Below are 16,335 nucleotides of genomic sequence, written 5' to 3' on the forward strand. Positions count from 1 at the left end.
TTACAGGGCTGTATGAGGGCTCATTCTTTACATTGTGGTCTGTAGTTTTCATTGTTTTGATGGGACTTTTTGGTCTCTTTTAAAAGAAAAAAATTTTCTGTTATATGAATTGGCAAAAAATCAGCAATTCTGGTATTTCTATTTTTTTTTTCTATTTACGCTTTTCACCACACACAAGATCATAAACATCATATTTTAATAGTTCAGACATTTCTGCAGGCGGCGATACCAAATATGTTTATGTTTTTGTTTTTTTTATATATAATTTTATTTGAAAAATGGGAAAAGGGAGGTGGTTTAAATTTTTATTAGGGAAGGGGCTTATTCACATTTATTAACACTTTTTTTTATTTATTATTTTATTCACAAATTGTTATTCCCCATAAGGACTATTACATGGACTATTACGGCGTTGCAGCCTGTACAATACAGAGAGGTGATCGAGCAACATGAACTGGCAGCCATCAGCGGGTTCACCTATGTCCGTCAATGACTGTGAAGTGTTGTCTGCTGATAGCAGCCTTTACTCACATTGTATAAAATAAGTGCAGCTCCTGCAGTTGCTTCAAAGACAGTTAACGGTGCATGACATAAATATACATTATGTCACATTAACGTACTCACACCCATGACTTAAATATATGTCATAGGGCAAGAAAGGGTTAACCATTAAATTATATATCGATCTGCTCTACAACAGGATGCTTAAAGCTCCGAAAACATGTTCAGTGACACAGGTTTCCTTTTATGCCACGTGGCAAAGGAATGTAGGAAAAGCTGAAGAACTATTTTCATTTTTTATATTCAGGGACTCTATAGTAACAGGAACTGTTCCCTAGGACTAGCACTTGGCAAATGTGGTGCCAATATTTAAAAAGTTGTCAAAAGGTGACCCCGGGAATTATTGGCCTGTTAGTTTAACCTCCGTTGTATGTAAATTGTTTGAGGGTTTTCTAAGAGATGCTATTTTGGGATATCTTGATAAAAATAAATGTATGACTCCATATCAGCATGACTTTATGAGGGATCGGTCCTGTCAAACTAACCAGATCAGCTTTTATGAGGAGGTGAGCTCCAGACTGGACCAGGGGCAATTGCTGGATGTCGTATATCTGGATTTTTCCAAAGCATTTGATACGGTGCCACATAAAAGATTGGTACATAAAATGAGAAGGATTGGGCTGGGGGAGAATGTGTGTAAGTGGGTAAGTAACTGGCTCAGTGATAGGAAACAGAGGGTGGTTATTAATGGTACTTATTCTGATTGGGTGACTGTTACTAGTGAGGTACCACAGGGGTCAGTCTTGGGTCCTATTCTATTTAATATATTTATTAATGACCTTGTAGAGGGATTCTATAGTAAAGTAGCAAACTTTGCAGATGATCCTAAACTCTGTAAAGCGGTAAACACAATAGAGGACAGTGCACTGTTACAAATGGATCTGGATAGGTTGGAGGTTTGGGCTGGGAAGTGGCAGATGAGGTTCAACAATGATAAATGTAAGGTAATGGACATGGGGAAGAAAAATCCGGGCTGGGATTATGTATTAAATGGGAGAACACTTGGGATGACTGACATGGAAAAGGACGTGGGAGTCTTAGTTAACAGTAAATTTAGCTGTAGTGACCAGTGTCGGGCAGCTGCTGCTAAGGCAAATAAAATCATGGGGTGCATCAATATGGGCATAGATGCCCACAACAAGAAAAATAATTCTACCACTGTACAAATCACAAGTCAGACCACACACAGAATACTGTGTACAGTACTGGGCACCAGTGTACAAGAAAGATATAGTGGAGCTGGAGAGGGTGCAAAGACGGGCAACCAGAGTAATACGGAAAATAGGAGGACTACAGTACCCAGAAAGATTAGCAGAATTGGGGTTATTTAGTTTTGAAAAAAGAAGGCTCAGGGGAGACCTAATAACTATGTATAAATGTATCAGGGGACCGTACAGAGATCTCTCCCATAATCTATTTATACCCAGGATTGTATCTATAACAAGGGGGCATCCTCTACATTTAGAGGAAAGAAGGTTTCTACACCAGCACAGACGGGGGTTCTTTACTGTAAGAGGAATTCTCTTCCGGAGGAGGTGGTCATGGGGAACTCTGTAAAAGAGATCAGGAGGGGTCTGGATGCATTTTTGGAGAAAAATAACATTTATGGAACAAGTTATGGATTCTAGATCTATAGGGACAGATGGTTGATCCAGGGATTTATTCTGATGCCATATTTGGAGTCGGGAAGGAATTTTTACCTCTAGTATGAGGGTTTTTTGCCTTCCTCTGGATCAACTCAGTAGGTACTCATTAGGGATATAGGTTGAACTTTAAGGACTCTGGTCTTTTTTGAACCTTATGAACTATGTTACTAAGAGTGAAAAGAGAGGATGGAGGCCCAACAAAAATGGACATAATAAGTACACAACAAGTATAAAAGTCTTTATGGAGTAACTAAAACCCCACCACAAAACTTACTCAAAATATGTGAAAAATAGATGGCAGAAGTAAAGTATATACGTAGAGATGATGGTTAAAGTCCTGGTTAAAGGTGGACTAGTGAGAAGAAAGGGTGGTCACCAGACTCGGCTATTGCTATGTCCTACTCAAGTTTTTAGTCAAGAACCATAGGAAGAGCCAAACTACTGTTGGTAAAGACCACAATGGAAGAAAGTGCTCTCACTTACTGCTCCATCTATAGGATCAAAACTTGAAGAGAAAATAGAAATCTCTACATCTGATGATATAAATGAATATAAATGATGAAGTTCAGACATTGGTTGTAAAAACATAAAAAAGAACCAAATATATTGTCTAAAGATATGAAATAATGGACATAAAACCTCAAAGGAAACAACCAAAAGACAACAAACACTGGACAAAGGAAGAAAGCCATTATATTATGCATGGAGGTTAGTACAAGTAGTCAATGTGCTCGATCAGTCAGCAAATAGACATGAGGCTTTTATGGAGGATGCATGAGAATTACTCACCATATGGGGTAGCTGGATATTAGCTAGACTATGGATTAAAGACTGACTTAGATTGGCCAACTCATGCAGAAGAGACTCGTTTTGCTGCTCAATGACTTTGTTCTCCTCTTCTATTGTCTTCAGGTTACTCTCCATTGTTGTAATCTATAAGGCATACACAGGTGCAAAGAACAACACAAGGTATTACAAAACATATAATGTAGCCGCAGCGTTATCAACAATACTACCAGTGTCTACGAAACTACGATAAGAATAAATAGTCAAATGGTCCAAAGAGTCAATTTATTTATTCATTTATTTGGTTGTTTGTTTTCAAATGTGTTCTTTGAATACAACAGTGTAGCTTAACCAAAATGTAATTATTATAGGAAATAATTTGATAAAGAGTAAATTATATATGTATCTCTTTATACAGATGTAACTCAATTTGTCACTTGTGATATTTATATGAGTGAACAGTATTTTTTATGTTTTAATATAAAATCGGTAGTAAAAATAAATGAATAATGATAAAAAAATAAACACTAACATATTGTTGTTACAAACTCAACTAGTATATGCCCTATGTCTATATATATATATATATATATATATATATATATATAAATATATGTGTATATACAGAAGGCATTGTGACTGTGGTTTGCAAGGTGAATGTGGTTTACTATGTGTATATTACTTTAGTTATTTAGTAATCTTGAATATTCTAAGGTACTGTTGTTTCATAACCAATGTTCCTGCCACTGTTGCAAAACTGCAAAACTACCAGTGTGCCCAGACAGCCTTTGGTATTCTGGAAATTGTAGTTTTGTCACAGCTGGAGGCACACTGGTTAGGAATAACTGATTTAAGGTAATAATATCGCTACAGTCTGGTCTGACATACTTAAAGGGGAACTCCGGTACATAAGTTCTTATCCCCTATCCACCGGATAGGGGATGAGTGTCTGATAGCGGGGGTCCAACAGCTGAGATCTACTGCCAGGCACCCCCATAAAGATACACGGAGCAGAAGTTGCTGCGCGCATGAAGAGAGCTGTAGATAACATCACTCAGCATTCCTAGATACATGGAGCGGGCGGGTTGACGCTGGACCCCCTGCGACACTTATCCCCTAATCTGTGGACAAGGGATAAGAACTTATGTACTGGAATTCCCCTTTAAGGTCTCCATACACACTATATTAGAGTTGATGAAAAAAAGTGAACAAGGTACAATCATTTTAGCTGACCAATGATAGACTATCATCTTCCGGAAAAAAAAAGTTGTCTGTGTTTGGAAGTTTAGGCTCCATAGTTAGACTAAAAATCTTTAATGCAGGAAAGAGCTAATGATCTTTCACCCCCCCCCCCCCCACCACCACCAACAATCCCTACATAACTCAAAGTTTTAATGTAGTTTTGCCTTAGAATTTCTTTAAAGAAAAATGTATATGACTTAAGGCAAAAATTATAATATATATATATATATATATATCTTTGATGTCCTACTTTTTATTTTATGTCTGGAGCCCCTACTTAGAAAACTACCTGTGTATACAATGTGAACTAGAAGATAAAAATAAAAATTGAAATCAAATACCACTTGAATATGAATAAGTTTTATTCTTCGAAGGCTGAATTTCGTGTAAGTTACATGGAAAAATCACACAACCTCCCCTCCCGTGTAACTTACATGAAATTGGTATTCATCAACACAGGGTTCTTGGCAAGCAACAGGACGCTCGTCCAGTACCTAGTGGGAGGGAGCAGAAGCTGAAAAGGGGGCATAGAATAAAGCAAAAGAGGTGGAACTGACTCAAGTGAGCAAAGAATATGGACATGTTTGTCACTGACCAGCAGCAGGGGTCACTTTGGAACCAGATGATGGATTTGTTAGACTAGCCATCAGACTAGGCCAACAGGTCAATTGGAATGGTCAAGGTAGTAAGCCAGCACTCTTCAGTAATGGCTTAGATGGTGCCTAGAATTGATGGCCGATTGGAAAATTATTCGTAATGTGTGTGCTTTTATTAGTTCCACCTCTTTAAATGATAAAAAAAATCATAATCACTAAATTGTATTATACAAAACATAACTATTCTACTACAATTTACGTCAATAATCGCAAGTCAGTAGACAATAGGCAGTTCTTATTTTGTTCTATTTTTACCGATATTTATATTTGTTTTTTTTACAAATTGGGGTTCATAGACGGTCAAATTGAATATATTTTTGTTACATTATTAGAACAGTGCCACACGCTTGAAATGTAACACTTGATATTCAAAATGGTCACCAAGTTCTCATCCTCACCCTTACCCTCCATGTAATTAATTAATTTTTTTTCCCGATCTGTCCATAAATACATCTGATGTCTTGGTTGATGAATACCATGCAGCCAGCATGATTTTGTGGCCACAGAAGGCGGTATTTACAGAAGTACGGATGCACTCACGTATGTCACATAGAGATGTAATCCGGAATTTCATGCACATGCATGTCACAAAGAAACAGTGCAGGCTTTAAGAAAGAAAAACGTTACAATGACAATGATAATCGAGATTTAGTATTACAATCTGTTATATGCTACCGTGTCATTGACTTAGCCGTGTTACAGTTAGCAATAGTGACCAAGAAAGGGTGGCGTTCACTTTGGAACAATGACCTGGGCATGCATGAAGGATGGGTGAGTATGAGAATAAAAGCTTTTCTGCATTATTTTTATTTTTAGTATTTTGTTTTCTTAAATTTATGGATAAGTTAGTGGCATTTCCTATAGGGAACTCATACATGGCCGAGTCGTACGCTTTCTCGGCAGAGTCAATAATACCAGTCTTTCGGAAATTACCTAAGCAAGACATTTCCAATATTGCTTATAGAAAACTGTTACCTGAGTTCTCAGCTTAATCATATCCGATTCCATCTGGGAATTCGACTCATTTAGCTCCTTTATTTCTTCATCCAATTGTTTTATTTCCTCATCATTTTCTATACCTAAGGGGATATTAAAGGAAAATATGTAATAGAGTTGTAAACCATCAAGCATCACCGGTAACACTTGTATTAACATCGCTGTCGATAAAGTATAAGAAGACTGAAGAGTTAGAATTTAAAGGGAAACTCTGGTGGAAAATAAAAGGTTTTCAAATCAACCGGTGCAAAAAAGTTCAACAGATATGTAAATCACTTCTATTTAAAAATCTTAACCCTTCTAGTACTTATCAGCTGCTGTATACTACAGATATACTACAGAGAAATTTGTGAAGTTCTTTCCAGTCTGACCACAACAGTGCTCTCTGCTGACACCTCTGTCCGTGTCAGGAACTATCCAGAGCAGGAGAGGTTTTCTGTGGGGATATTGTTCTACTCTGGACAGTTCCTGACACGGACAGAGGTGTCAGCAGAGAGCACTGTTGTCAGACAGAAAAGAAAATCACAAATTTCTCTGTTTTATACAGCAGCTAATAAGTACTGATAGGATCAAGATTTTTTAAATAGAAATAATTTACAAATCTGTTTAACTTTCAGGCACCAGTTGATTTGAAAAAATTTTTTTTTCGACTTGTTTCCACCGGAGATCCCCTTTAATGTGATGCTGGATAATGAGCCTTATGAGAAATAGAAAAGTAACATATTCTGGGTAATATATTATTCAGATACTGGAGTTGGACTTGGATGATCCGGTCCATCTACGTATTACAAGCCCCTTACAATCCACGGTACACTTGATTTGTGTAGCACTTGCAGTTTTTGCATACCCTTAGGATTATGATAATGCACTCATCTGAATGGTGACGTGGTAATTTTGTATATTCAGGGTTAAACATAATTCACTATACAAATACACCATGGTCTCTACGTAATACCTAGTCTCACAAAGTCTCTCCAAGAATGGTCTTGTTGTATTGAGACATTACCCAATAAGCTGTGTTGTATTCCCTTCCAAAGAGAATATATTACCAAACCCCAGGGCCGTGGCCCGGGGTATAAAACCCCTATTTTGCAACCCTTAAGACGTAACTTTTACTGTATGTGATTAAAATGGTAATCCCAACCAAAACAGTGATTGAAAGTGATAACCAGGTGATCTCATGGTGAGTGCAACATATAAGAGAGAGCAGCCCTGCAGTGGCCGCTAAACAACCTTATCACTCTGGTACCGCTTAAAATATAACACTATTGCCGCCTCACTATGGCCGCTGGAAATATTTCGATAATACTCCATCACATGTTACTTATTTGTACACTTAAAATATATAATAGTTAAATTAACCCCTAACCTGCCTCCATATGTGAAGGATGGGGTTTTTGTTTCAAGTCCCATGCAAGTATATAGGACTTCTGTTGCATTACTCCACAAGCTCCGCTCTGCATCTACTGGTGAGTGCGTCAGTCCGGCTGGTAAGCCACACCCTCCCTGCATGACATGTCCCATCTCACAAAGACATGCCCACATTTTAAGCTACACCCTTTTTATTTTCAGTGTACAATATCTTTACTACAACGCATCCCTACCTGAGGACAGGATCCGAGGGATAGGAATTAGAGATGAGCGAACTTACAGTAAATTCGATGGGCTGGAAAAGGTGGATACATTCCTAGGAAAGAGTCTCCTAGGACTGTATCCACCTTTTCCAGCCCACCGGAGCACCGGAAAGCTGAAGTACTTCATGCAGGAAAAGTCATCAACTGCCGAGCTGAGAAGTTCGTGACGAATCGAATTTACTGTAAGTTCGCTCATCTCTATTAGGAATGAGGATAAGCTATGGGGACGGGATATGAGGACAAGATATGAGGACGGGATATGGAGTCAGGATATGGGGACGGGGTATGGCGTTGGGATATGAGGTCGGGATATAGGGACGGGATATGAGGTCGGGATATGAGGATGGAATATGGGGTCAAGATATGAGGTCGGGATATGGGGACGGGATATGGGGACAGGATATGTGGTCGGGATATGACGTCAGGATATGACATCGGGATATAAGATCGGGATATAGGGACGGGATATGAGGACAGGATATGAGGTCGGGATATGAGGACAGGTAAAAGGGATGGGATATGAGGATGGGATATGGGGTCGAGACATGAGGAGGGGATATGGGGTCAGGATTTAGGGATGGGATATGAGGAAAAAAGCTTCCTCCTTTGTTGCTTTTCCTTCCCCACAATGATAAGGTAGGAAAAACCGGGCAGCGCCAGGTACTCAGCTAGTTGTATAATAAAATATTATGCAATTTTCCATGTGGGCTGCTGCTCCATTCATATGGGAGACATTTTATAGTGGGAGTCCCAGTAGTAGGCCCCCAATAGATCAACTAAGTATTCCCTATCTTGTGGACTGGGGATAACTTTTAATCTTAACAAATGCATGTATTAATCCCTTCCCGTTGTATGACATAATAGTATGTAATGGTAAGCAGGTCGTTCCTTCAAAGTGATGTATTCTTATACCATACTGTAAAAAGACTTGAATTGGGGTCTGTCGGGTGTCCATTTATTTAGAGGAGTTGAGTTTAGAAAACATATAGGACACGCAGTAAGTTTCTCTCCACTCAACTTTGTCCTTTTAACAAGTTGATGGAACAGAGCTCCTTATAGCGAAGCTTAATGGGGGTGTTTACCTGTCCTCATAAAACAACAAATAACTATCATTCCATTACTCCAATCTGTCTAATATAATGAAATGTGTGATGAACAGTAATATTTTACAATGAACATAGCTGAGGTATAATGAAAGAAGCCTAGGCTACAATATTGAGAACATATTTTGTTGTCAAGGTAAAGTATTGAAAACTGACATCCAAAGTAAATAATGTAAATAAGATAAGATTATTGAACGCAATTTAATTCATTGTTTTGTTTGTTTGCTGTAGAAATTCTCACCGCATTTTAATTAAATTATATGAAAAAATATTTGCTAAATAAATCAAAATTCGCAATATATGATCATTTTTTTTAGATTATCATTATGTCATTTCAATTTTAAATGTAATCCGTAGAGATAAATGGCATTAATTTAAAAAGATACGTAAAAAAATTCAGTTACATTAGAAACCATGATGGCAGTTTTAGACCCATCAAACAATGGGCACCAACGGCATCTGACTTGTAAAGAGGTTTGTCATAGTGCCCGTTATTTTTACAGGAAGACTAACACGGTATGCTGAGCATTTTCCAAAGACAACTTTCTGGCTGCCTACTGCCAACACTAGGGGGAAGCAAAGAGGCTTACTGTATACTGCAGTGTTTCCCAATCAGTGTGCCTCCAGCTGATCCAAAACTATAAAGCCTACCCAGGGATGCTGGGAGTTGTAGTTTTGCAACAGTTGGAGGCACACTGGTTGGGAAACACTGTTATGCTGTTTTATTACAGTTTATGAACAGAATGCGGTAGGCTCCTAAACTTCTCTAGTGATGGCTGCAGGTATTTAGCTCTTATTATTTTAAAGGGGTACTTCACTGGAAAACATTTTTTTTTTCAACAACTGGTGCCAGAAAGTTAAACAGATTTGAAAATTACTTCTATTCAAAAACATCTTAATCCTTCCAATACTTGTGAGCTGCTGTATGCTCCACAGGAAGTTCTTTTCTTTTTGAATGTCTTTTCTGTGTGACCACAGTGCTCTCTGCTGACACCTTTGTCCATGTCAAGAACTGTCCAGAGCAGGATAGGTTTGCTATGGGGATTTGCTCCCCATAGGACCGTTCCTAAAATGGACAGAGGTGTCAGCAGAGAGCACTGTGGTCAGACAGAAAATATATTCAAAAAGAAAAGAACTTCCTGCGGAGCATATAGCCGCTGGTAAGTACTGGAAGGATTAAGGTTTTTAAATAGAGGGAATTACAAATCTGTTTAACTTTCTGGCACCAGTTGATTTTAAAAAAAATGTTTTCCAGCGGAGTACCCCTTTAATTGGTCCATGCAGGGAGTTTCAAGCTTAATATCAGAAATATTAGCACAGAATTTGGATCAGATCTTGGATTTGTAAAAGTAAGTACCATTTGTTGCTCGCTGCTTTATAGTCATCATCTCTTCTCCGGACAATCTGGCTTTCTTCATTGCTGACGTGGCTCGTGGGCATCCCGATAAACTACAAGAAAAACGCAAAGGTAAAATAGCGGTTCAGAAGATATCTATGGCTACTTTACAAACATGTATACATTTTGACAAAATAAATAGCATGTTATTCCACCATTACACCAGCATATGGGTCTTAAATTACTATCCAAGAAAGAAGTACATGTGTACACTACATTCTTCTCATGTGTGTGTAGGTGTCCACCCCCAAAAACATACTCAGTAAGTATAAGATTATGTTCACGTAGAGTGGAACAAATCGTTTGTTGTGGAAGCCCAAAAAAAAAAAAAAAAAGCAAACCCAACAAAAATTGCAGGCTAAGATTTTAAAGCATTACTATTAATTGAAACAACTTTTATCATGTTGCCCAGGCATGTCAAAAGTTGTGATCTTATTCCTGAGTCCCACTGCGATCGCTAGTTATAAGCTGGTAAAGTGTGCAGCATCGCGATCGACTCCCTGGCAGGTTCGCCAGATCTGACCTTTTTCACTGCATAGACTCATACAACGAAAAGGTCAGATTTGACTTACTGCCAGGGAGTAAAGCCTGCGCTGCCCCAAACCTCCCTTGTTTATAACTAACTCCCTCCAGAGATCGGGTGCAATCAAAACTATTGAAATGTCTTTTCAAATGATTGTGTCGCTTCACCTTAATGTCAATTTAGGGAGATTTTTCTCATTAAGCTGATGTCCTTTCTACAGATCCCATCCACTTTGTAGCTACTTAAACACTCTAAGGCCTCATTTACATGGTGGAATCTCCGCCTGGTTCATTTTTGGGCAGACAATACAAAAGCTGCAGGCGCCAGCACAACAAGTCGGCACTAGGACCACTCGGAAATGCACCATCTCTGTAGACAACAATGCATTTCTGAGCAGGTTCTGCAGAAATAATTGACATATCAATTCTTTCTGCAGAGTCCGGAATTGGAACCTGCAGCAGAACTTCCACCGTATGCACGGTGCAGCAGAATCCCATTGAAAACAATAGGAGTCTACTGCGATTCTGGTTGGGCATTCCGTTGTGTGAATGGAGTCTGAGGATTTTCCCTGGCTTCTCTATAATGTCGCTACTTAGCCTCATTCCCCTGAATGAAACACTGATGCACAATATATAGAACTTTTAATATAGTGTTTTTAATGTAATTATAACACACTTTGCTATTTACTTGCTGTTAAAATTCTCAACCTTTATACGTTTTTAATGTGATTGAAAAAATGGCCACTAGGTGGCTCTGTTCTGTATCCTGCGCCATTCAGACAGTTAGTTTGGTCTCCTCCCAGCCTGGCAGGTGACCAAACTCAGGAAGTGCGTGCAGGGCATGGTGAGGCACAGCTCTCGCAGGCTTCAGTGATGCCAGGCTTGCTGGGGAACGCCCACTTTCTCCTACCGAGAGCTCACACAACGTGAGCAAGGGGAAAGGTATGATACATAGCTTTTTCAAGCTCGGAAATTTTTTTTAAGGGTAGGAGGGGTGTTAGGAGTAGTTAGGGAATATAATCTGAGTTAGCTTAGAAAATATTGTTTGATGACAGGTACTCTTTAAGGAGGGATCATTTTATCCTTTTTTCCCAGAAGGCGTTGCATGGCCTATATGACTCTCTATGTCAGCTGGGCAGTCTCCCCAAAGAAAGAAGTTAATGAGGATGCCCACCTAGTGCATAGCCTCAATTATTTATTGTCATGGGTCTTACCTTCGATGTGTAAGGAAACTACCACTGATGTGTCCAGAGCCATCACATCCTGGGGTGGGACAGGACATTCCTTCAGTTTTTCCAGATTTCCATGAAAACTGGGACCCATTCAAGTAGCCATCTTTCTGTCTTTTGGCGGCCAGAGGACATCCAGATGCACTGCGATGTGATGCATACTTCCCTGTGACATGTCCTTGGCCATCACACCCTGGGACCGGGCATCTGGTTATAAAGAGAGAACAATCAACAGTTAGTTGAATTATTGTGGGTGGACACTGAAACAAAATGAGATGAAAACAGGAAAATAATTTACGTGGAAAGAACCAAAAATAACAACAACAGGATTATACCTCAACTAGGATTGTGTAATGAGCTTGAACATTTCCAGAGAAAAGCCACCAGTCTGATCCTGTTGGGCGGCCATCTTGGCTCTAGTTCTACCATATGGATTTATGATGTAGCTACTTTGAAGCTACATGTTTCTCTGGATATTAGAAGTTTCCTGAAAAGCTTGCCTTAGCAAAAACACTACATTTTAGAAGAGTTCTGGATGTACTGACATGTCAGCTGCGAATTTCAAAGCTACCGTCCTGCCCGTCCTCTGAAGCCTGCAGAATGTCAGTAGTAGTATATGACAGTCTATGGTCAACTTATAGGCTCATGTCTACAAACTGCTGTACGTGGTTCTTCTCAGAACATCAGTTGTGACCATGTGCGCTAAAGCAAAATACATTCAGCCCTAGTACATCCACAGCGGTTTAAAGGGTAAAACTATTTTTTTTTTCATATCAACTAGCTCTAGAAAGTTAAACAGATTTTTTAATTACTTCTAATAAAAATTCGTAATCCTGAGTTGTTCTTTTCTGTCTGACCACAGTGCTCTCTGCTGACACCTGTCTGTCTGTCTCAGGAACTGTCCAGAGCAGGAAAGGTTTTCTATGGGGATATTATTCTACTCTGGAAAGTTCCTGAGACAGACAGAGGCGTCAGTAGAGAGCACTGTTGTCAGACCGAAAAGAACAACTCAACTTCAACAGCTAATAAGTACGGTAAGGGTTAAGATTTTTTTTATAGAAGTAATTTACGAATCTGTTTAACTTACTGGAGCCAGTTGATATGAAAATAAATACATAAATAAATAGTTTTAAAGCACACACTCCTTACTGAGAGCCCGGTCCTCGTTCAAGAGATCACGGCCTGTTCAAGCGGTCAGACCCCCCAGCGATCAGCTACTTATCCCCCATCCTGTGGATAGGGGTAAGTTAGTTTTGGCTGGACAACCCCTTTAACGGGATAGTCCTGAGTCCTGCTCTGTTCAAAAATGTTAATATGGTACTTCTGATGAGAAATTTAATCTGAAATCTGCAAAGAAAAGTGCAGTCTGTCAAGGGGATGGTGGCAGACAGTAAGTGCCGATTTCAGATAGCGCAGATCCACCAAGTAAACTCATCAGTGTGAACGGAGCCCAAATCTTCTGTAGACATGAAGGCAGCCAGGACAAGCACAAGTTTGATCTATTTGAAAAACTACAACTCCCTGTGTGCCCGGACAGTTGCCCCCCCCCCCCCCCCTTCACTATATAAGATTCTTCCCAGCAGCATTTTTTTTTTTGCAGTTTCATGTGGTTGTGAGAAGAGATTGAACACTGTCTGTGCTGTGCTGTGCTTTCCTTTAAAGCAAATTAAAGGAGTATTCCAGGCAAAAAGATTTTATTATATATCAAATGGCTCCGGAAAGTTAAACAGATTTGTAAATTACTTCTATTAAAAAATCTTAATCCTTCTAATAGTTATTAGCTTCTGAAGTTTTCTGTCTAACTGCTCAATGATGATGTAACGTCTCGGGAGCTGTGCATGATTGGAAAATATCCCCATAGGAGCTGGACAGCTCCCGGGACGTGAGTCATCAGACAGCAGTTAGACAGAAAACAGCAACTCAACTTCAGAAGCTAATAACTATTGAAAGTATTAAGATTTTTTAATAGAAGTAATTTACAAATCTGTTTAACTTTCCGGAGCCAGTTGATATATATAAAAAAGTTTTGGCCTGGAATACCCCTTTAAATTATATAGTGAATTGATAGTTAGCGTTAGATAGGGGAGGTTAGTTTAGCAGATAGGTTCTAGTGTAGGGTATAGTGTTAGTTAGTTGAAAGATATAATCTCGAATGCGCACTATACGAATTTCATTACGATTTTCACATGGGATAAAAAAGTGAACGAACATAGCGAATATGCGAATTACGCGAACATAGGATGAATATTCGTCCATATATTCCCAAAATATTGCGGATTCGAATATGGCCCCTGCCACTCATCACTAGTCAGCACCTGCCATGGACATGGACATTTTGCAAATGCTATGTGAACAAAACCTAAGGGTATGTACACACTACGTCATTCCCGCAGAATTCCGTGAGCAGAATTCCGCGAACGGAATTACATGCTTTGAACATAAACATCAGTATGAATGGGTTTCCATGAGACCCGTTCACACTGCGGAATTTCAGCGGTGGACAATTACGCAGCTGAAATTGGTCAGCGCAAAGAAAGAACATGTTCATTCTTTGCGCGGAAGTCTGTGAACACTTAATAGCCGTCAACGGTGACGGCACAGTGCCGCGCGGTCCTACCGCCGAAGTGTTGCGGTGGCGGCTGCCAGAATGGAATCTCTGCTCGCGGTATTCTGCAAACTGAGATTCCGTTCATAATCCGTAGTCTGAACATTCCCTAAAGGAGGCAAATTGAGCCTTGAGCATCATGGTCAGTACATACAGCTCTAAGCCCAGGCGATGATTATTTCCTTAGCCAAGTAGAAAAGTGACATCTTTAAGAAAAGAGAAAAAAAAAACATCCTCCAGTAAAAGTTAGGCATTCTATGGAGTCCAATTAAGTGATGTCGTCCGGGGTCACCCTAGCTTTATATTTAGGACGGACTGAATGTTCAGGGACAGAATCTGGAGCTATCTGCAGTTATGGCCTCATCACGGTGACAAGTGAGATCACAGCTTGACTTCTGTTTTCCAGGAGCTAAAAGCATATTTTACAGCTGCAAGAAATGTTCCTAATTGATCGGAAATCTCATAGAAACCTTCGCCTTGTACTTTTATGTCCTGAAGGCGAAGCAGCAGATGCCAAAAGTAGAGGCAATAATTTATCCTGAGACGATGAGACTAATGCACACCTTACAGTGATCAGATGGAGCAAATGACTTCAGGAGCAGTCATATAATAGGGCCCCGGAGCAGTGATGGTGTAAGAGTAGTCTGAGCCCCCTGCCGGCATAAAAGGTCATCGGCCTCTTAGCAGCCATTGGAGTCATGATACACTTGGCTTTGGTTGGAGCTTTGGGTACCTCTGGCCATGGGCCCTTAGACATAGCCATAACCTTGCCATACACATATAAACATTTGTTACATCTACCTTTTCCGATCCCCACATACACATAAATGCTTGGTTCGGTCAAGTTTTCATGTGAACTGAATCGAGGCGGCTTATGTACCAGGGAATCAAAGGATTAGACACTTGAAATTCAACATGCTTGATTGTTCCCTCTACTGACATCAGTTGTCAGGGGAGAGATAGAAGGTCGCATACGCATCATGTGGTCGGACAGTTTTGCCGACATTGGTGTGTTAAAGGTGTATACCAAGGAACTGAACTCATCAGACACTTATCCCGTATTGACAGGCTACGTACACATCCTCGACACACTCCAGCTCCCACCTTCCTGGACAACTGCAAGTGACGGACCACTCAGCCAACCACCGGCTGAGTTAGGACAACGCTGAGACCGGTGACTGGCTGGGTGGACCGTCCTCTGCTTCAAAGATGTGTAAGTAGTCGGGGCCTCGTAAGGAGAGTAACGAGGCCCCAGAGGTCGGACTCTTACTTGATCAGACCCTTATTCCCTAATGAATCATGAAAGCACAGCCTCAGGTGAGGTGTATGTGATGTCCCAGTACAGGTACATGGTCCTGTACTACCTGTAGGCCCCAGCAGGGTCTCCCCCTGTTGTCTCCCTGTTGGTTTTATAAAGGTGTGTATACTTTAATGCATAGACAGGATCCCTATATCTGGATAGCATAGAGGACTTGTGGGAGGTCTCAAGGACCTGTGTATAAGTTTGTCACATGTTATGTAATGCAGTCACATGATTTGTTGTCACATGTTCTCCCAGAGAGCACCAGCTTAACCTATGACCCACAGCTTGACCAATGGGCTTTAGTCCAGCCCCCCACTATATAAAGGGGTGGCCATTACAATTCTGTGTCTTAGACCCTACCATCTGATCTGAGAACAAGTCTTTAGTGAGGCAGCAACCACCAGAGATCTCAGGACAAGTGTTCAGCATCTAGAAGGCCCAAAAGCTACAAGTCTCTCCAGTAAGTCTAAAGTCTATGTCTGCTGTCACTGAAACTAGTCAAGTCCTGCACATAGTCAAGTCAAGTCTAATTTCAAGTCAAGTTAACTGCAAGTATATTGGTCCAGCAAGCCGCAAGGTCCTCTCAGTCCTGGCCACCTCTCTGGGAATTCTGGCCTTAGCTGTGAAGATAATTTCACCTGCCTTCTACTCAGTAA

General features: G+C 40.1%; 1 protein-coding gene across 11 annotated transcripts in view; it reads right to left on the reverse strand.

The window, feature by feature from the left end:
- Nucleotides 1-16,335, reverse strand: part of MYT1L (myelin transcription factor 1 like) — a 580,462-nt gene that overhangs the window by 11,987 nt on the left and 552,140 nt on the right. For 10 of the 11 annotated variants that reach the window (XM_056564080.1, XM_056564081.1, XM_056564082.1 and 7 more), the window contains 5 exons: nt 11,757-11,978; nt 9,982-10,073; nt 5,867-5,970; nt 4,670-4,729; nt 2,997-3,140 (listed from right to left, as the gene is read on the reverse strand). In XM_056564080.1, coding sequence (XP_056420055.1) covers nt 2,997-3,140; nt 4,670-4,729; nt 5,867-5,970; nt 9,982-10,073; nt 11,757-11,978 — 622 coding nt within the window. The remainder of the gene's footprint in view (nt 1-2,996; nt 3,141-4,669; nt 4,730-5,866; nt 5,971-9,981; nt 10,074-11,756; nt 11,979-16,335) is intronic. The other variant, XM_056564086.1, reaches the window with a different exon arrangement.

This window comes from Hyla sarda, chromosome 3 (genome assembly GCF_029499605.1).
Source record: "Hyla sarda isolate aHylSar1 chromosome 3, aHylSar1.hap1, whole genome shotgun sequence".
NCBI classification, from domain to species: Eukaryota; Metazoa; Chordata; class Amphibia; order Anura; family Hylidae; genus Hyla; species Hyla sarda.